The 20,847-nt window shown below is 51.5% G+C and overlaps 1 protein-coding gene across 2 annotated transcripts in view; it reads left to right on the top strand.

Annotated features, from left to right (window-relative positions):
* The window catches only part of EDIL3 (EGF like repeats and discoidin domains 3), a 29,782-nt gene that overhangs the window by 3,815 nt on the left and 5,120 nt on the right, over window positions 1-20,847 (top strand). The window contains exons 2-10 of one of the 2 annotated variants that reach the window (XM_061572358.1): window positions 4,019-4,165; window positions 6,441-6,476; window positions 10,691-10,819; window positions 16,368-16,481; window positions 16,922-17,103; window positions 17,228-17,383; window positions 18,514-18,658; window positions 19,414-19,598; window positions 20,335-20,490. In XM_061572358.1, coding sequence (XP_061428342.1) covers window positions 4,019-4,165; window positions 6,441-6,476; window positions 10,691-10,819; window positions 16,368-16,481; window positions 16,922-17,103; window positions 17,228-17,383; window positions 18,514-18,658; window positions 19,414-19,598; window positions 20,335-20,490 — 1,250 coding nt within the window. Of the gene's footprint in view, window positions 1-4,018; window positions 4,166-6,440; window positions 6,486-10,690; window positions 10,820-16,367; window positions 16,482-16,921; window positions 17,104-17,227; window positions 17,384-18,513; window positions 18,659-19,413; window positions 19,599-20,334; window positions 20,491-20,847 lie in introns of both variants that reach the window. The other variant, XM_061572357.1, reaches the window with a different exon arrangement.

Raw genomic sequence — 20,847 nt, 5'->3', positions numbered from 1 at the left:
AGCAACACCAATTTTCAACTCCCGTAGGAATAAATAAGATTGTTTTGCAAATGACTTCAAGCGTCCCAGTAGTCTAATTTTGTCCTTAAGCCGGGGGCCACACCTGGGCCACACCTGAGCCACACCTGAGCGCTCGGTTATGCAACTTAATTGCCTGCAGCTGCACCATTGGAACCTCATTTGCCAGTAGAAAAATATGATAATTGTTTTTTTTACCCTTTTATCTGGCAACAAAACTGACACCTTTTTTACAAGGAGTCATGTTTGCATTGACCACAATACCTGCAGTCGGAATGCAAACAAAAAACACAACTCTGATAATGTCTGCACTGTCCTTGAAGTTTATTGGTCCACACCCGAGACAGCTTTCCTTAGAGCCTAGTCTCACATGGGTTGGACCAGATGACGCCAAAAGGCGCCTTCAGCTGCTTTGTTCACATCTGAGCCGAGTCATTGCGCAACAAGGACATTTCACACGACGCTCATCGTCAGAGTCCTGCATAGATCTATCATCTCCCGGCTGCTTGAAACGCCATAGGTATTACCACGGTCCGAGCAAGTCCATTGCTATTGTGTGACATTGATATTTAAATACAAGAATGTTGCCGTTGCTCAGGCGAGGCTCATCTTTTGTTGACCCAGAATTTCGTCATGGAGATGCGGGGGTTAGATCGCGTAAATATAAATGTGTCGTTAAACCCGCCACCACCCGACACAGCCAATTGGTTAGGTTTGTTACGTGACGAGCCTTAATAATTGGCTGTGTCGGGTGGTGCGAGTTTAACGACACATTTATATTTATGCGACCTAACCCAACAAAAACCTTTTAGCATGGATGATAATATTGGTCGCGAAGGCCGACGTGTTAAACCGAGTAACCGTGCCTGACTTTCCACAATGTGGTACACGTTTTATTGACCCTGGAGGGATGATGGGTTGAGTCAAATCGCGACTCAAGCGCTTCAGCAGCCGTGCCGCGTCCATGGTTTATCAGACGACCCTAGGCCGTGATATTTATATAAAGATATTTTACATGAAAGGTATTGAACACAAATACAATACACGCTGTGGCACGTACTGTCAAGTGTGCAGGCAGTGCGACTGCACCGCCGGGTTCCATGGACCCGAAGGGGCCCAGGCGTTGGGGTACGATTTATCCTTCCCTCGTTTCTGCTAGTGCACACACGCACACCGTCTCCAACCTGCACGCAAAGTCATCTAAATATTCCACATCATATTATCTGCACACTCTTAAACTAAACTACAACTAAACTATTTTTATTTTACCAGGTAAGGTACAATGAGCTATGTAGCTCTTTTTCAGAAGCGACCTGGCCACAAATAGCAGCTCAACAAAGTGGCCTATGTGGAAATGTATAGCACCAAAACACTCTAAAAGCATGTTTCTAAACATGGAGAGAAAAACCAGAGGACCCGGAAAAAACTCCACGTGACCACGGGGAGGACATGCAAACTCCACATATACAGGCGTCTGGGTCAGCTTAGAACCCACGACCTCCTGTATACCAAGGGAGGTAGTTAACATCTCACCACCGTGGCGCACCTGTCCCTGCAAATCACTGCGGACAAAACAAGGTTTGGCCGCATTTAAAGAAGCCAAAGAGAGCTTCGTGGTACCAAGAGGCTGGAATTAAATCGTACGAGCGAGACCCTGACGCTTGCTGTTTGCGTGTCTCTCTCTCCTCGTGGTCACGTGGATTTTTCTCTAGGTCCTCCGGTTTTTCTCTCCACATTTAGAATCGCGCATTTAGAGTATTCGGCTGCGACACGTTTCCACGTGATGAGCCACGTGTGTGGCCAGGTCGCTTCTGAAAAAGAGCTACACAGCGCAGCGGGTCTTACCTGGTACCAATATACACAGCGTCATAGTTGTTAATGGTACAGGTGATTGTGTAACGGCCCGAGTACCGGTGCGATTAGATGGAGACCTCGATTATGAGTAGCGTTGGTCGCGAAAGCCTGCGTGACGCTGAGACGGGTAACATTGTTGGACACGGAGTGCGAGGAGCCACGTGAACGCGATGGCGTTTTTTTCTATTTCAAGCCACGGGAGGGGTAAAGCGTGACCATGGCAACAGTATAGGTGTTTGCTTTCACCAAACTCCTTATAGGACCCTTAACCCCCTCCCGCCTCCTCTAACCCTGTGTCCTCCACCTCCCGCATTCTGTGCATTCCTCGGTAAACTCCAGCCGCGGCTGTATTGCTACAAAGTAACAGTTCGAGGGTGCTTTTCAGGACGTCTCGGTGGACGCGTTCGAGCCGGCGCGTGTTCTGACATGTGCGGGGTCAACACCTGAACAACCACTGACCCCTCCCCCGGTGGAGTCACTTGGGCCTCGAAGTTGTCCTCGCTTGCCGGGCGACACGCGGCACGACTCCGATGCCCGTCTCTTATCTGTAGTGGAATGTGGCCCACGTGTGCTGCCTCCCACAGGCGCCGTGTGTGTGTTCGTGCGTTCACTTCGTTTCGGGTACGAACGACCACAAATACAGAGACAGAGGGGGTCCCCATGCCGGGCTTCTTCTGCAGTGTCGCTGGGACGAGTGATTTTTTTTCAGTGTCACTGAGCACCAAGCCAGGCCCCATCCGTGTTGTGTGTGTGATACCTCGTGCTGACGTTGACACACCACGCCAGGTGAATGAGTTCATTGAGATTACAGAGGACTACCTCGGGCCAGGCACACCGAGCTTCCATTGATGTCTGGACATTGTGGCCAGGAATATCGGTCCCATACCTGTTAACCCGGACAGTGTACAGGGAGATTGGGATTTAAGGTCCATACCGCGCACAGCCGTTTCAATACGGGCAAAAGAAGCATCGTCTATATGTTTATGTTTCTCCCTTGTGATGGGACTTTGTAGGATGAACGTTGAGATTTATAAGGGACACGGGGTGACCAATGAGGTCTGAATTGATGTGTGATAAGCTGGGGGTACTGATAAGGGGTTGACAGGAATGCGGTCCCGAGGCAGGAATTGCAACAGAGTTTAGTATTACACCCCCCCCCCCCCCACCGGAACACACTGATAGAGCACTGCACTGCAGACCCGGGCAACCTGAGTTTCATTCCTGGCCACAGGTAATATCCGCCACCAGTCTCGAGCCCCTAACATCACCACTAAAGCTACACTGACCAGCATGGTGAAGTATGGTCAATCAACCCCCTTAACCAACTTGAAGTGAGGAGGCTTTAATTTGGCAGAGGATTTACAAAGCGGTCTTCATTATTAGTATTAATATTATTACTATTAATAATGTGCATGTTATGAGTCTGTTCAAGCTAATCGAATTCAACCAAATGAAGGCCTAACCACTTCACGTGGGTTTTTGGTATTTTTTACTTCACCACGCCGATCTTAGCGGGGTTGGTGTGGGGGGGCAGGATCGGTTCTTGTATCACTTGCTGCTGATGTCAGCCGTGGCTAGGAATCGATCTCGGGATTGGTGGCTTCATACCGCAGTGCGCTAACCACGACCGCCGCCACTCCACCGTGATTGTAAAAATCGTAACGGACTTTTTTTTTATTTCCCTTTTAAAAACTATAAACCATTTTTATTTTACCAGGTAAGTCCCACTGAGCTGCGTAGCCCTTTTTTCAGAAGCGACCTGGCCACCAACGATAGCGCGCCGAAGTGGCTTATCATAATGTACAAATGTATAGTAGCCAAATACTCTGAACGCGTGATGTTGATTAAAAATGTGGATGGAATAACCGGAGAACCCTGAGAGAAAAATTCACTGGGACAGACATGCAAACTCCACATATACAGCAGGCGTCGGGGTCTGGATCGAACCCACGACCTCCTGCACACCAGGCGAGGTAGTGAACATCTCCTAGCCACCGTGATGATGATGGGAGAGAGAGAGAGACACGCAAACTCCACATATACAGCAGACGTCAGGGTCTGGATCGAACCCACGACCAGGCGAGGTAGTTAACATCTCCTAGCCACCGTGGCGTGTCCTTCATCTATCTCCCTGTACCCCTCTCAGGTGAGGAGCCGTGTGATCCAAACCCGTGCGACAACGGTGGGACGTGCCAGCTGGACTCCACGAAAGACAGCGTCACCTTCGCGTACCTGTGCATCTGCCCCGAAAATTTTACCGGGCCAAATTGCTCCGTTTCCAGTAAAGAAAATGGTGAGTTCACATTCACGCACGTACGTGTGTGTGTGTTGTGGGGAGCGGTAGTGTAGCGGTTATCGCGCTGCGCTACGAACCTGGCGAGCCGAGTTGGATTCCCTCTTACGGCCAACACCAGTGACGATTATCTGAACCGATCCTGGGCCTTCTCTAGGTCGACTCGGCCTCAAATAAGTACCTGGTACGATGTGTAAACATCGCCACTGGGGAGACAAAGGCGGCCGGGCGTGGTTGCTGACCACCCACCCCCTCGTGTGCCGTTCCGGCCTTCATAGGTGCCTGCTAACAGCACTTGCCCCAACAGTCTGTTAAGGCTATACAGGGGATCTTTGTATATATGTTGAACTTCTTTCGCACCGTACGTAGCCAACCGTGCTTTAATCAGTGGCGAGTGAGATCCCGTCTCCCCCCCCCTCTTCACCGAGCCGTGCTGACCATCGTGAAAACGTGACACATTTGTTTAACCGGCGTACTGTGACCTGTAATTGGTCATAATTAGATATTATAATCATCGTTTGTTTATGTTTTGAAGGGAAGGACATTTTTTGTAAAAGACACTGCTTGCTTGTGAACATATTTTTGTTCCATTATGAACCTTAACCGTGTACAGTACGTGGTTTTATAAACACTCCTTCCCCGACCCTGGTATGTAGAAGAACAGCACTGTACACGGCATGAATCATTAGCACCGACTCGATTGTAGACATCGCTGATGTACGGTTTATTTTTTTCTCCCAGTTAAACCTTCTCTCCTTCCGTGTCAAGTTCATCGTTAGGTGTTTGTAAATACTCAGCGGGGCGAGAGATTCGATGGACGGTGCCATTTGCTTGGTTGGCCTGAACATTCATCACCGTCACCTGTCACAGGGAGGTGATCGTAACTCACAGATTCATCTGCTGAGTTGCGCGCAAAATGTATTTCGGTGGCTGCCAGTAAAACCGTATTCTCGGCAATACAGAGGATGCACGTTCCCCTCGCTGTTGTTAAAATAAAAGTTTGGCCGTGCGTCTTATAACCCGGTGGCCGTGTGCGCGCGCGTCACGGACCAGATTTGTGTCGCTTTATTGTCACCATGGGACGAGGTTTCGAGTGTGCGTCTTGCATTCCGGAGAATCTTATAATCCAGAGAGCGTGGTAATATCGCGTGTTGTTAGAGTTCACCGTTTGGTGATGGAAGTCTGTGATATTGCAGATAAAACATCGATCTTGAATCTTGTCACTCGACGTTGCGTGGCATCGTGCTGGGGAACGCCGCCAGAAGACGACACCCCGGGACTATTTCTGGAGACATCACGGGAACGGCCTCTTATCCAATATTAGTCGGCGCTCCTCCAAACCCGTCCGCAGGAGGAGTGCTGAGTATAAACTTGTTCAATGCCCCCCTCCCCTCAACCGAACCCAACGGCAAGGCTTTTCTTTTTCAAGCAGATAAACACGTACCGCGATAATCTGATCGATTCGTGACCGTGTAACTCTCTCCTAGACGGCTTGTGGGGTTACTCTGGGTCACCAACACGTGCAGTGATTGTCATGGAGGTTTTTTTCACCGAAGAAGATCCGAACGTGATTTATGCACTTTTCCTGAAACGAGGAAGGATCTTGGCCACGTGGTTTTCCTTAAACAGCGACTAGGGCATAGACTCCCCTCACCTGCGGGCATCTGCTGATGCCAAAACAAAACTTAACCGAAGTCGGGTGGCCTGTGTTATGTTCATTGAACTTTTTTTCGCGCCGTAACCTACTAAGCGGAGGCGCGGGGGAAGGACGACAAACTAAACACAAAACGATATTGCGGGAAAATGTCACCGGGTAACTTCGGCTTGAATTTGCGTCGCGTTTCCTGCCTACGTCCTTTGCACGTGTACAGCCATTTTTTGTCAATTAGAAATGAGTTTTCAACCTAGATTTTAAAAGTTCATAGCTCCAGTGGCTTCCTCCTATTAGGCACTCGGCCGAGGGGAAACCGGCCACCTTGATCGAAGCGCTCGCTCAACCCGCAGACCCAAACCGGCACTAAAAGGCAGTGTGCTGTCTCCGCTCCCCTCCCGATGATGCCATGATCACGACGTCATCTCGCGGACTATCACGCGTCCCGCGTTTTGAAACGTAACGTTATCATCATTGCCAATGAAATGCTTCTGACGGCAAACGCACGTTGCCAAGCCGAACGGAATCCGAGCGTACGCGCGATTTCGCCTTCCCTCGTTTCTGCTTGGTGGGAGTTTCGTGACCGTGTCTGTCGTTGTGGCGTGCGTCTGGACCGGTTCGCAGGAAATCCTCCGGAGGCGTCGGGCTCGGATCTGCCAGATCTGCCAGGTAGGCCGACAGAGCACTTCTCCCATCGCCGCTCGCGTCTTCCACGCGTGCTTCCATTTACCTGCTCGCGCTGCGCCGACGAATAAATAAAAATGCATATATATAGATATATATACGTACCGCAGATCTACGAGAGTCGGAGATGCGTCGCAAAGCCGACCCTGTTCTTTATTGGATTTAAAAAAAAATAATCTACCGGCAGAAAAGGCTGCGTGGTTTTATTCGGCTACGTACGGCTTTGCAACTGGCGACGTCGGCCGTGCGTGAAGTTTACGTCAAAGACCTCCCCCCCCCCCCCCCCCCCCCCTGAGATATATCAACACGGGTCGGTTATTGTAATGACGTTATCACGAATCTCAACTTCGGATGTTACCCGTTTAGGAAGTAATAACGACCGTCCCCCATAAAGAGGGTCATCCAGGCCTCCCTCGCCCCCACACCACACCCAGCCCGGCCACCAAGGATGCTGCCGTGGCGCGATGGACCTGCAACCCAGAGGTCGCCGGTTCGGCCTCGTGGCGCAGCAGTTGAAACATTGGCACAACCGCCCCCCTCTTCACCACAGCCAGTCGATCTGCTGGTCGCGTGTGGTGGGGTAGAGCGTGGGCACTTCCAAGATGCCTGGCCGGCATGGAAGAGTAGGCCAAAATGACCTTCAATAGAGGGGCTGTCTAGGGCACCCTGTAGTGGAGGCCCTTCTGCCAGCAGTGGTACGTGCGTGCAAGCGACAGCAGAGCTAATAATATATATATACGCACCGTATAAAACGTGCGGTGCAGCGTACGCTCTTTGGTTCACCACTTCGGGGGGGTATCCAATTGTGGCGTCGCGCGACGAGATCGTAAATCTGTTGTGGATCTTGAGCACCCTAAAAAAACAAGCGTGGTGCGTAAACAAGACAAAAAACACATTTTAAATCCGTTTGCACGACAGTTTGATATGCTGGGATGCGCCGCCGCCATATAAAATACGTTTTTCACGCGTGACCCGTTTGAAATTTGTTGTTGGGATGGACCGTAAATTTATTGTTTTGATCTACTGGCCATCCCTCCGCCCGCGTTGTAAATAATTAATCGTCGCCATATGTCCCCTGTTGCCCGCTTGGGAAATGGGCCGCAGACTAAACGCGGTTATTTGCATGTAGAGTGGGAAGACGAGGAACGCGATTTTTGACAACGCGCGTAAATAATTCTCCGTGTTCGCATCTCATTTGCCAAGCGAGAGCCCCCCCCCGCCCTCCTCCTCCTCCTTGGCTTGTGCCGCTGACGTTCATTAAACACAGACGAAGGAACAAAGCACCTAAAGATATGGCATTGATCGTTGTCATCGTTGTTGTCGTTGTCGTCGTCATTGTCATCGTCCTCCTTGTTGTCATCAGCGTCATTGTCATCGTCGTCGTCATTGTCATCGTCCTCATTGTCATCGTCCATCCCTTAAGGTAATTTGCATGGCGCAGCCTGATGCCATCGGACTCGTTCCCTGCAATCCTCTCGCTGGTAGCCGCGACACACCGGCACGGCCCCGCCACAACTCGAGACTTGCCGGGCCTCGGCACCGGTGGGGTGCTCGGCAATGGGGAAGGGACCTCGAACGCAGAGACGGATTATCCTCGTAGCACAAGTAGCTACACATGTAGTAGCTACGGGCCCCGCACTTTCAAGGTGCCCGCGCTAAATGCTTTCAAGCTATCAATTCCGGTTCAGTGATTCTGCACTTGCTTTATTACTATAGTACTATACCGCCTTCAACTTTTGTGAACGACTGGGTGTTTGAAGGTTAGCGATTTTTTGTATTATCTGGCTGTATAGCAAATGAAAAATTACAATTACTTTACTATACACGTTAAATAATTGGCGTGTTTTTAATATTTGTGTGTTTTATTTTTTATTTAGGGCCCCTTTATAACATCATGCTACAGGCCCCGCACTAGCTTAATCCAGCGCTGCTCGAACGTGATTCTGTCACGTGGCCTCCCGCAATCTGTCCGTCCCAACTTGGGTGGGGCGCACTGCCGTCGTGGGGGACATCTCACGGCACGCGACTCTTTGCCTCCCGACGGCACGATTCGAATTTAATTGAGAGAGACAAAACTGCCTGTTTTCAAGATTCAGTAGCCGTCTATGAGTTGTTATCCCCCTAGACAACGCCACCCCCCCCCTCCGTGTCCTCCCCCCCCTCCCCAAATATATCAAAGCTAAAGTACCCTCGTGTATCATTTAAACGACCCTCTCATTTATTACGTTTTGCAAAGGCCACAATTGACAAAGGCGCTGCTTAGGACGGGCAACGGGGGAGAATCGACGGCCGTGGAACGGGTGTGGACCCAAGATAGAAACGTGCGTTTTGATTATTTATATTATTTTGCTGCGATTTTAATTCCTGCGTGATAAGTCACTTCGTTGAGGAATTATTTGTGGCCAGGTCACTTTTGAAAAAGAAGCTAAATATCTCAGTGGCCTTTACCTGGTAAAATAAAATAAAAAGTTTTGGTTTTATATTTTTAGTGATAGGCGTGCAAAGTATAGGAAAGGTAAGCCAATCATCTTGTTGTGTTTTCTTTTTACTTTATTTTTGACCCGCACCTACCGGACATCTGTGAAAAAGAGCTTGAAAGCTCATCGGATTCCTCCAGTACAAATAGTCCGATTCTGCATGAATCTGCGGCCGTTCTTACCATGAAAGAGCTCTGACTCGCGTCATTTACGGTTCGTAATATTCCATTGGAACCTCATTTGCCAGTAAAAATATGATAATCAGTTGTGTCAGTTTTGTTGTCAGATAGAAGGGTAAAAAAACAATTATCGGTTCGTAATATTGTTTTGTAAATAACGATGCCAAATAAAGTGGAGCCCGAGTTGCTGTTTAGAAGCTTTAAAAGTTGTGCATTCTAACCTGGCGGCAGCCGGCGCTTGGTAGAGGAGCGGCGGTAACGCGACGTCAGGTCTCAACGCCGCTCGGCTGTTTCTACGTCTCCGGCGCTCGAATGCCATGATTATTAAGCGGGGCCTCGTGGTTTTTGAAGGCTTGTGTGCTAATGGGCATGCCATGGATCTGTAAGTAAAACAAAAAACAATCCTGCTTTGTGCAATTATCTCGGAATGTAGGTTATGTCGGCTATTTCCAGAGCCATTATGTGTAATTAATATTGGTTTGCTGCACAGAGCGGTCTTAGAAGTCGGACTTTAAGATTTCTTTGTTTTTTTATTTTCCACTCTTAATGAAAGTTGCCACGCACTTAGTTTTGTATGCGTTTTCAATTCCACATCCCTTTATAAAATAGTTTTGTGGGGCAATGTGGCAAATTAAACGTGTTTTTGCATGTGACAAGAAATCGTACTGGATAATTTTAAAGCATTCAAGACCTGCTCCCCAGTAGGCAGCGGTGTGCCACCACACTCCCTTTCAAGTCGGACTCGAGCAGACCCACAATGCACTGCGCGTTGTGAAGGGGCCAGTGTTGCATGGACTCTGTCTCGGCAAGCCGACGTTCAATTTGAGGTGCGCTGACGCGAGGGAGTCGTCGTCGTGGGTTTCATCGCCATGAACTATTTTCATGGAACTGAACTTTTTTCATTTTACCAGGTAAAGCCCACTGAGCTATGTAGCTCTTTTTCAGGAGCGACCTGGCTCTCGCAAATGATAACTCAACGAAGTGGCTTGCTACGTGGAAATTTATAACGGCCAAATACTCTGAACGCGTGATGTTGCTTCTCTAAATGTGGAGGGAAAACCTGGAGGACCCGGTGAAAAATCCACGCTGCCACGGGGAGAACATGCAAGCTCCAAACACAGAGGCGTCGTGTAGACCAGGCGAGGTAGCTAACATCTCGCCACCGTGGCACCCCGAGGCGGTAACGGTGCCTCACTGCGCACTCGCACGGTGCGGTAACGGCAGACTCCCTGAGCTGTGAATTTGCTGCCAGTGTGGTGTGTGGGGCATTGTCAATCGCAGAGCTTCCTGTGGCTGTCTTACAAAATATTATCGGTAATAATCTTGTGTACAGGGCTTAAGACTGCTTTTTTGTGTTTGCCATGCTGAGCTGGCTTAAGAGGATAATTCGTAACATGCTTTGCTCTCGGTTTATTTATTTGCTGACACGTGTCCCCGCGTACGACCGTGTTGCCGTCTGTGTCGCCGTCTGTGAGCGGAGTGTCACCTCCCCCCACCGCACCGTGATGCCTCTGCTTCTCCACCCCCTCTGCAGGTCCCTGCTCGCCAAATCCGTGCCACAACTCCGGGGAGTGTCGCATCAGCCTGGCTCCGAGGGGCGACGCCTTCGCCGATTACACGTGCGAGTGCCCGCGCGGATTCGATGGCATTCACTGTCAACACAGTAAGTGCGATTCGCTACACCAGTTCTTCTTCACCTTCTACTGCAGTCCTTTGCACCCCGTTGGTTCTCAGAAAGGGCATCACGCATCCAAGGTTAAGAACCACCGATCTACACCGATGCGCGTTGTCCGTGTAGCTTGTCTGGCCATCGAAACGAAGACGATGGTGGTCACCGCATCGCACGCTTTCAGGTGCGCCCCTGTGGCCATCTGTAAACGCGCTTCCATCCGATATTAGGAAGCCACTGGATGCGTGCACTTTTACATCGTCTAGATTTAAAACTCATTTCTTCTGAACTGATTTGTTGTGGTTAGTTTGTCCTCCTTTCCCCGCACCTCCGATTGGCACGGTTAGCTACGTACGGCGCGAAAGAAGTTCAACACACGTACATAGATGACTGTGACTCGCATTCTGCTGCAACTGCTGCTGCCAGTCCACCGATGCTACCGCTGCATTATGAGGTGGGCGGGTGGCGTGGGGCTCGCAGGGCCGAGTCCAACACGAACCTATCCGTCAGCTCGAGCGCGATCCACACGCGGCCTGCACAGCGAAATCTCTCCAAGCCGCACTCAGCGCGAGAGAGAGAGAGCGTGTGGTGGGGTCGCCACGAGCGGAGCGCGTGGATGGCGCAGTCGGTGAACGCTGCTCGTGACAAACCTTGCACCCTCTCGTTTCTGAACAATTGTGATAACAAAGAAAGATCTTTTAAAATCTACTTAAATACTTTCGGCTCCCTCTCAAACATTTCTTTCAATCGCCCCTCGCCCCGCCAAAATCACATCTTGGCCACGGCCTGCCACGCCGTGGTCTTGGAGCGTGCTGGGCATGTGACGGTGCCCTCGTGGTGATGGGGTCACCTGACGGTGTCGCGCGGGGGCCGCTACGCCGCAGCCAGGGGCCCAGCGGCCGAGGCTGGGCCAGCGCCGGCATCGGCTCTCGTCTCCACAGATGAAACGATGAAACAACAATGTTGGCTTTCCGACCCTAGCCACCATCAACAACGGGACTGTACGTGTGTGTCGAAATTATTTGGCGCCGTACGTAGTCCGGGGGACGACAACGACAAAAACAACCACAGAAAGTAGTTTGAACCAAATGAGTTCTCAATCTAGATGATTTAAAAGCGCATCGCCCCAGTGGCTTCCTCGTATCGGAATTACTGTAACACCTGGCCGGTGTTAGTGTTGTGGCCGGTGTGTCCCCAGGCAGCACTGCAACACCACCCACGTCGTGAAGGGCTGTGGCTCTTTGCCTGCGATGTCATCGCGCGCGCTCGTTGGTCGTGAGATTTCATTGTTTCCTTATTCACGAGACACCGAAGCCAACTTGCACGGGTGCACGTGAGGATCCTTGGCACTGGAACCCACGACGGTTAATACATCACTCGGTTTGCCTATAGTGTGTGTGTGTTTTACAAGTGATGATTAATAGCGAATTAAGACAATGATTAATATCGGTTCATCTACTACTGGGAAAGTGGGTGCATCAACATGTCCATTTACAACATCTTATAGCCGTACAATTCACGGTTGAGACGTTACTTATTATCTGAAGCAAGCGAAAGGCTTTATATCCCCACTCGGTGCGAAATCATCTTAATCTCGCTCTCGGGGTTAAAATAAATACCGCTTTATGTACAATACTAATTAATTGACCAAAAAAATCCACAAATAATATTGTACTGCTTACCAAAGGATTAGCAAGGATTTCTTTGCAAACGCGTTGAATACAGTACCAGTGACTCAATCGCTGCTGTTTAAAGTACGATGGTAAAACATTTGCCGAAAGTACACTTAGCTCGCTCAAAATCTATGGACAAAACATCATCACGTAAGAGCCTCTTGTTTTTCATTTGCTGGAACGGAGCCATAATCCTTTCCTCGTGTCGGGCTGAAAACCTACTCCAGTTTCCTGGAACTTGTATCTCAAGCCTCGAATTGGCCCCGTGAGCTCCCTCGTTGCTTAACCACTGACACATCACATTCAGATAAAAAAACGAATTTCTTTAAAACTGCCTTTTTGTGGTTTAGTTTGTTGTCCTTCCCCCATCGCGCACCCCCGATTGACACGGTTGGCTACGTACGGTGCGAAAGAAGTTCAACATACTTACTACATACATGCTTCTCAGTCGGGCACCTGGGTCTGTCCCGTGTCTTCCTGCCAGCCAGCGAGCCTTTGACACTTCACGTGGCCTCAAGTGCACCTGGCCTGGCACAGGCGCCGTGGTGACTTAGAGGGCGAATGGCAGGATGTTGATGATTGTGTGTATGTGTCTATGTGTGTGTGTTTGTGCGTGTGTCTGGGGAGCGGTAGTGTAGCGGTTAGCGCGCTGCGCTACAAACCTGGCGACCCGGGTTCGATTCCCGCTCACGGCCAACATCAGTGACGATTATCTGAACCGGTCCTGGGCCTCCCCTAGGTGGACTCGGCCTCAAATGAGTACCTGGTGCGATGTGTAAACATCGCCACTAGGGAGACAAAGGCGGCCGGGCGTGGTGCTGGCCCACCCACCCCCTCGTGTGCCGTGCCGGCCTTCATAGGTGCTCGCTAACAGCACTTGCCCCTACAGTCTGTTAATGCAATACGGGGGATCTTTGTTTTGTGTGTGTCTGAGAGAGATTTGTGAGTGTGTGTGCACGTGTGTGCGAGCGAGAATGTGAGCGCGTGTCTGTGGGAGTGTGCGCTGCGTGGTGTACCCCTCCGTCGTGCAGTGGGGGGTGTCCGGCCACGGGGGTCTCAGCTGTTTCCAGCCACGGGCCCCATGAGAGGCGGCAACGAGGCTCCAAACCAGCGGGTTCTTCTTCACCTTGTACTGCCAACCGTGCAATCCCCTTCTCTTCTCAATCGTAACAAAAAATAATGTACGATGTGAATAAACACATCGGGGTTTGATGAAACGAAGTAAGGTCTAACTTTCGATGATTCGACTTCGGGAAAAACAAAATCTGGCCACGTCTCGCTAACCCCCTGAAAGGGCATCTCGCAGGGGCTGCAGCCCAGGTTGAGAAGATCCGCTGGTGCGGAGAGAGACGACGACTACGAGATGCGAGCGCGTGACTCATTCCGTCACGTCCCGCCGTGGCCTGCCGTGCACAATGAGAGCACTGTAGAGTCAAAACCAAACTTTGTGAGTCACGAAAATACCTTTCACAGTCGCGTTTTCAAAGAGTGTTTGGCCGCTGATATCAATATCCAATATCCAAGCCGCGCTATCACAAATGATTGCCAGGTCGCTACCGAAAAATAATCTAATAGCTCGGCGGGTCTTACCTGGGGAAATTAACACGTTTAGTTGCGTGTTGCAAACGTGTAACTGGGTTTTTGTTGACATTCTATTCCTCCGCTTGCTGATTCTAACCACCCCGAGGTCTTATAGCCTCTGGTTTATCGCCTCCCTGTGTGTCTCTGCTATAAGCAGTGAGCAATGCTGGGTCTACCCCCCCTCCCACTCCCTGTGGGGTGACGGCACCCTCCATAGGTGATCGCCAACAACAACGATTTCTCCCCAATCGGTCAATCGGTGGGAAAGCGTCTTCATGTTTAGTTTGTTGTCCTGCCCCCACACCTCGTGTAGCCTGTGACAGACTGTTGGGGCAAGTGCTGTTAGCGAGTTGCACAGAGACAAAGATCCCCCGTGTAGCCTGTGATAGACTGTTGGGGCAAGTGCTGTTAGCGAGTTGCACAAAGACAAAGATCCCCTGTGTAGCCTGTAACAGACTGTTGGGGCAAGTGCTGTTAGCGAGTTGCACAGAGACAAAGATCCCCCGTGTAGCCTGTGATAGACTGTTGGGGCAAGTGCTATTAGCGAGTTGCACAAAGACAAAGATCCCCTGTGTAGCCTGTAACAGACTGTTGGGGCAAGTGCTGTTAGCAAGTTGCACAAAGACAAAGATCCCCCGTGTAGCCTGTAACAGACTGTTGGGGCAATTGCTGTTAGCGAGTTGCACAAAGACAAAGATCCCCCGTGTAGCCTGTAACAGGCTGTTGGGGCAAGTGCTGTTAGCGAGTTGCACAAAAACAAAGATCCCCCGTGTAGCCTGTAACAGGCTGTTGGGGCAAGTGCTGTTAGCAAGTAGCACAATTACAAAGATCCCCCGTGTAGCCTGTAACAGACTGTTGGGGCAAGTGCTGTTAGCTAGTTGCACAAAGACAAAGATCCCCCGTGTAGCTTGTAACAGACTGTTGGGGCAAGTGCTGTTAGCGAGTAGCACAATTACAAAGATCCCCCGTGTAGCCTGTAACAGACTGTTGGGGCAAGTGCTGTTAGCGAGTTGCACAAAGAGAAAGATCCCCCGTGTAGCCTGTAACAGACTGTTGGGGCAAGTGTTGTTGGCGAGTTGCACAAAGACAAAGATCCCCCGTGTAGCCTGTAACAGACTGTTGGGGCAAGTGCTGTTAGCTAGTTGCACAAAGACAAAGATCCCCCGTGTAGCCTTGTAACAGACTGTTGGGGCAAGTGCTGTGTAGCGAGCACCTATGAAGGCCGAGCACTGTCGCACATGAGGGGGTGGGAGGCCGCATACTCAACGCTGCTGTGATTTCTCAACCGGAGCCGCTCAAAGACTGTGCCACTGTATTTTTTTCACAAAGGAAGTGTGACCACAAAAAAACATATATATATTCCAGAGAGACGAGATGAATCACGTTCCAAATTACCCCGTACATTAAAGCCGGAGCGGAAATATGTTTTCCTGGCAAATGCTGGCACGCGGCCGCATTGGCGTCTAGACGACCGTGTCGGAGAGGAGGAGGAGGAATGAGTCATCGTCATCATCATCATCAGATCCAGGCAAACAAAAATAACCATCTGCAAGCTATACGGTGGCGAGAGTGTTGTGTGGGGGGGGGGGCATAATCCCCGCAGCGATGTCTCTCAGCGGTCGGGCTTTTGGCTCTCCCATGAAGACGGTCCGCTTGAGACACGACGTGGCTTTTTCTCGGAGAAATATTTCAGCTCCGTCGACACCAACCACGGCGCGGTTCAGCAGTTACATTCCTGCGCGATGTTGAACCGCCACCGCCACTACCACCGCTAGATGTGGTTGTGAGCCGATTCAAGAACAATTGGTGCGCTGTTAATCGCCTGCGCACCACATGACCGTTTAAAGAGTTCGGCCGTGTTGGGTGGTGAAGGGACTTGATGTGACCTCGTGCAGAAATAAAATAAATTTCCGACTCTGCCTCTGTCCTGCGTTGACCTTCCGGTTAACACGGATGGCTACGTACGGTGCAAAAGAAGTTCTAAAAACTAAACCATTTTTATTTTACCAGCTAAGGCTACTGAGCTCTTTCAGAAAGCACGTAGCCACAAATGAAAGGCCAAAGAAGCGGCTTATCGGTGTATATTCCTAGCAGCAGTCGAATACTCCGAACGCACGTTGATGCAAACACACAACATCAGCGTCAAGCGCCGAGCGTAGCCCGGGAGCCGAGCACGACGGCACAGCGTTTTTGCCGTGAGCCCGTGCCACTCCACGGCCACAGATTTATTTTACTTGTTTTTCTTTTATTTTATTAATGCCGCTCCGTCTTTTTATTGTCGTCGCCAGACATCAACGAGTGCTCGCTGAGCCCGTGCCAGAACGGGGGCATCTGCACGGACCTGGACGCCGACTACTCCTGCGAGTGCAGCGGCGAGTTCATGGGCAAGGACTGTCACCTGCGTGAGTGGCACGTTCGCTGTGTGCGGGGCGCCGATTGTGGGGGTTGGGGGGGTGGTGTGGGGTCTTCGCGAACGCTCGCTCGTTTGCTCGTTATTTGCTCGTTCACTCGGTCGCTCTCTCGTTCTGTGGCCTCGAGCCGGAAGAGTTCCGCAAGCAGGCGGTGCGTGCGCTGTGTGAGCGAGAGCCTTGTGAAGGCCGGCACGGCGCACCACGCGGTGATGTGGCCGGGTGCCACGCTCGGCCACCCCCTGCAACAGGCACTCGAGGTCGATCTAGCCGGAGGCCGGGTACTGCTTTTAGACATTCGCCACTGATGGTGGCTGCGCAATGAGAGTCGAATTCAGATTAGCAGGTTAGTAGCGGCGTGCGCTTGCTCGCCACCGGGCTACCGCCCCCGCGCGACTGCTCCCTGTGCGCGTGCGCGCTGGTTCACGCGGCAGGCTGTTGGTCTCCGCTGGGCCTGGAAGGAGGAGACATCCGTGACGATCAAATCACGGCGTCGTCGCTGCTCGTCGCGGTCATGGGCCTGCAGCGGTGGCTGCCCTCCCTGGCGCGCCTCAACCGCGCCGGCATCGTCAACGCGTGGACGCCCGCGCAGAGGGACTCGCAGCCCTGGATACAGGTACCCGGCTGGAGGCAGAAGGCCCTAATTCATTTTTCACATCATTTTACGACTATTTATATATATTTTTTATGATACCATCAAAGATGTGCTCGATGCAGAGGTGGCGACGATTTGTCGGCAGGTGAACCTGGGGAGGCGGCTGCGCGTGGCGGGCGTGGTGACGCAGGGCGCGAGCCGCTTCGGCAGCGCCGAGTACGTGCGCACGTTCAAGCTGGCGCACAGCAGCGACGGGCGCAACTGGACGGTGTACCGGGACGCGGCGACGGGCCGAGACAAGGTGGTGCACCCCGTCCACGCTGCCACTTGTAACCAAAAGCCATTTTTATTTGACCAGGTAAAGCCTCGCTGAGCTGTGTAGCTGTTTTTCAGAAGCGGCCAGGCCATCGCAAATGATGGCTAAACAAAGTGGCTTATCACGTGGAAATGTATAGCAGCCAAATAATCTAAACGCGTGATGTATGTTGACTCCTAAATGTGGAGGGAAAAACCGGAGGACCCGGAGAACACAGCAAACTCCAAATATACAGCAGGTGTCAGAGTCGGGATCGAACCCACGACCTCCTGTATACCAGGCAAGGTAGTTAACATCTCACCAGCGCGGCGAGATATTAGCCCCAACAACACTGAGCTCATTTTACAAATACAGTAACGCCTTCCTGAAGATTGCGACGACGAATATTGAAACGACGTCGATCAAAGCAATTTTGTCCCAAACGTAAATATTTTTTGGACTCATTTCTTCATGCGCGACGCAAAGCAGTTTCGTGTACAGGGTAGGTGGAGGCTAAGGCTGAGATGCGACCGATGGGGAGAGAGGACGTAGGATGCGACGTGAGTGTGTGGGGGATGAGGCGGCGCAAATCAGGTAGTGGTGTTGGTAATAAAGTGATGACGTATTTGCAAAAAGGGGGTGACGTTAATCGGGGTCTTACTGCATCCAAAAGATAGGAGGTGGTGCAGCGGTGTAATAATCAGCAGTGCACCGGTCCTGGTGATCCAGAAGTCGTCGGGGATGATGCCATCTTCTGGTGGGGCAGCTGACACAGCGGGAGCGGGTTTCTCAAATTCTCAAGTCTCCCCGCTTCCGTTACATCCAGCAGTACGAATGGGTTCGCCGCTAATCTGGTCGTGGAAGAGTAGACCAAACACCCGATAGATTTCACTCCAGTGGAGGCCCTTCCACCAGCAGTGGCGTGAGCGAGCAATTGCAGGGGCTACACTTTTATGAATTTTTGAAAATAATTTTCACATTTTGTTATTTTTCTCAGCAATCGGATGATGGATAGGGAGGGTAAGGAACGTTGAACCGAGTGGACGAATGTTTCCGGGAAGCGATGGAACGCGTAGAAGCTAGTTCAGCAATAACACTTGAAATCGAGCGACAACTTACCGCGTGGATGTCCGCAGGTGTTCCTGGGGAACCAGGACAACGGCTCCCCGCGCTCCAACACGCTCAGCCCCCCGATCGTGGCCTCGCTCGTCCGCCTCATGCCGCTGACGTGCCGCAGACGCTGCACACTGCGCATGGAGCTGCTGGGCTGCGAGACCAACGGTAAAGCGGCCCGCTCGCCCGCTCGCCCGCTCGCCCGCTCGCCCGTTCACCCGCCCTGGGACGCCGCTGCCCCCGGCCGCTGCCGCTCGTTTTAAAAAAGCCAACCTCGGGTGGCCCCCCGGCCGCGTCGTTCTAACGGCTGTCCAAGTTGCTTGTCACGAGTCTCGTGACGCTGCGTCGCGTGTCGCGTCTTGCGCGCGTTCTCTCAACGAGCGGAGGGGCAGGCAGGTTTGTTTCCATTTGCCCGTCCTGACCGAAAGCAGCGGTGGAGCTTTTCAAGGATTGACCTCCCATTGGGTGGAGTGTAACGTTACATTTTTGAAAAGAAGTGGATTAAAACGAAAACTGCACGCGCCCTAAATGCTGTGCACGCGTGTCGTTTGTGTTTGTTTTTGTGTTGATCCACACCCTGGACACCTTTGCAAGTGGGATGTTCCATCTCAAGGGATTTTCCTGATGAAATATGTTCGCGGACAATAATAATACAACAAAAAAACACACTGAAACCTCGTCCAATTTCTGGCTCAAGATGTGGACGATTATGCATGTACGTTGTACGTATTTAGAATTTCTTTCGCAACCGAGCATAGCCAACGGTGCTAATCGGAGGTGCGCGACGATTTTAAGGGCGACTTGGTTGCCCGAACGATTGCCCGGGTGCGGGGCCCTGCTTGTGAGGCTTCACGCAGTGACCTCCCCGCCTCGTGTGCGTGGTGCTGCCACTGCCGCTGCTACCGCTGCTCCTACCTCTGCAGGCTGCTCCGAGCCGCTGGGCTTGAAGTCGGGGCTCATTGGCGACACGCAGATCTCGGCGTCGAGCGTCTTCCAGACCCTGGGGCTGCCCTGCTGGACGTGGGAGCCGCACCTGGCGCGCCTCAACCGCCAGGGCCGCATCAACGCCTGGTCGGCCGCCAAGGGGGACCCCAACCAGTGGCTGCAGGTGTGGAAGCTCGTGGCGTCTAGATCACGTTGTTTGTATGCTGAACTTCTTTTCGCACCGTACGTAGCCAACCGTGCTAATCGGAGGTGCAGGGCGAAGGATGACAAAATAGAAACAAAAAGCAGTTCTAGAGAAATTAGTTTTCAATCCAGGTGATTTAAAAGTCATAGATTGAGTGGCTTCCTAATATCGGAAGAGCGTTCCAGACGGCCGCAGAAATGCATCTGACCGTCTTTGTTCGATGGCCAGCAGCCAAAAGCTGCCGCAAGGAAGACCGGAGTTTACGTGATGGTTTATGCTCCTTGACGAGATCAGCAAAGTGATGCGTTTACCTTGACTTAAAGCTTTCGTGACTGCAGGAATTCGTTTAATTTGGGTCTTTCGGTAAAGTCACGTAGATAGGTTCAAAGAAAATGACAAAAACAACGACGTTTCGGTCGCAATGTCGTAGTTTTTTTTTTTTTTTACCCTATCTCCGTGACTTTAACGAAAGACCTAAATAATGTCGACCTTTCTTATACTTTGCACTCCTATCGTGTTTTTCTATTGTTGTTGTAACGATTTGACCCTGTGCCCCTACTGGAGATCTGTCCAAAAGAGCTTTACAGCTCGTCGGATTTCTCCTCCCAGTATAAATAAACGTTCTGATGAAGTCCGTGTAGCCAATCAACACAGCTCCTGTCGGATCGCGCTGCTGCTGTCACCCCACCGCCTTCTCCTCCGCCGCCGCACGCAGATCGACCTGGGCGAGGGTCGCAAGATCACGGGCATCGTGACCCAGGGAGCTCGCGACCTGGGCCACATGCAGTTCGTGCGCTCGTACCGCGTGGCGTCCAGCGAGGACGGCGCCGCGTGGACCGTCTACAAGGACGACCAGACGCGGCGGGACAAGGTGAGGGAGCGGCACGGCGGCCCGGGCGGGGAGAGCGGATCCCGAGGCTCCGGCCCGCCGGTCGACCTGGATAATCTAGAACTAAACTAAGTTTTTATTTGACCAGGTGAGGCCCCCACCGAGGCATGTAGCTGTGTTTCAGAAGCGACGTGGCCACAAACGATAGCTCGACGAAGTGGCTTTTATTGTCGTGTGGAAATTCATAGCGGCCAAATCCTCTAAACGAACATCAGTGGCCATTTTTGTCGAATTTCTTTAACAAACAAAGCCTATAAAGAGCAGGCAAAGTGTGTGAATACGAGACGGTGGGGGTCCTTGATAAACACAGGTCACGAAGCGGCCCTCAAAGAGCCGCCG

This window comes from Lethenteron reissneri, chromosome 50, assembly GCF_015708825.2.
Source record: "Lethenteron reissneri isolate LAM-NWPU_2019-01 chromosome 50, ASM1570882v1, whole genome shotgun sequence".
NCBI lineage: Eukaryota > Metazoa > Chordata > Hyperoartia > Petromyzontiformes > Petromyzontidae > Lethenteron > Lethenteron reissneri.
Note: the sequence above shows the minus strand (reverse complement) of the source record. Positions and strands in the feature narration are given on the sequence as shown.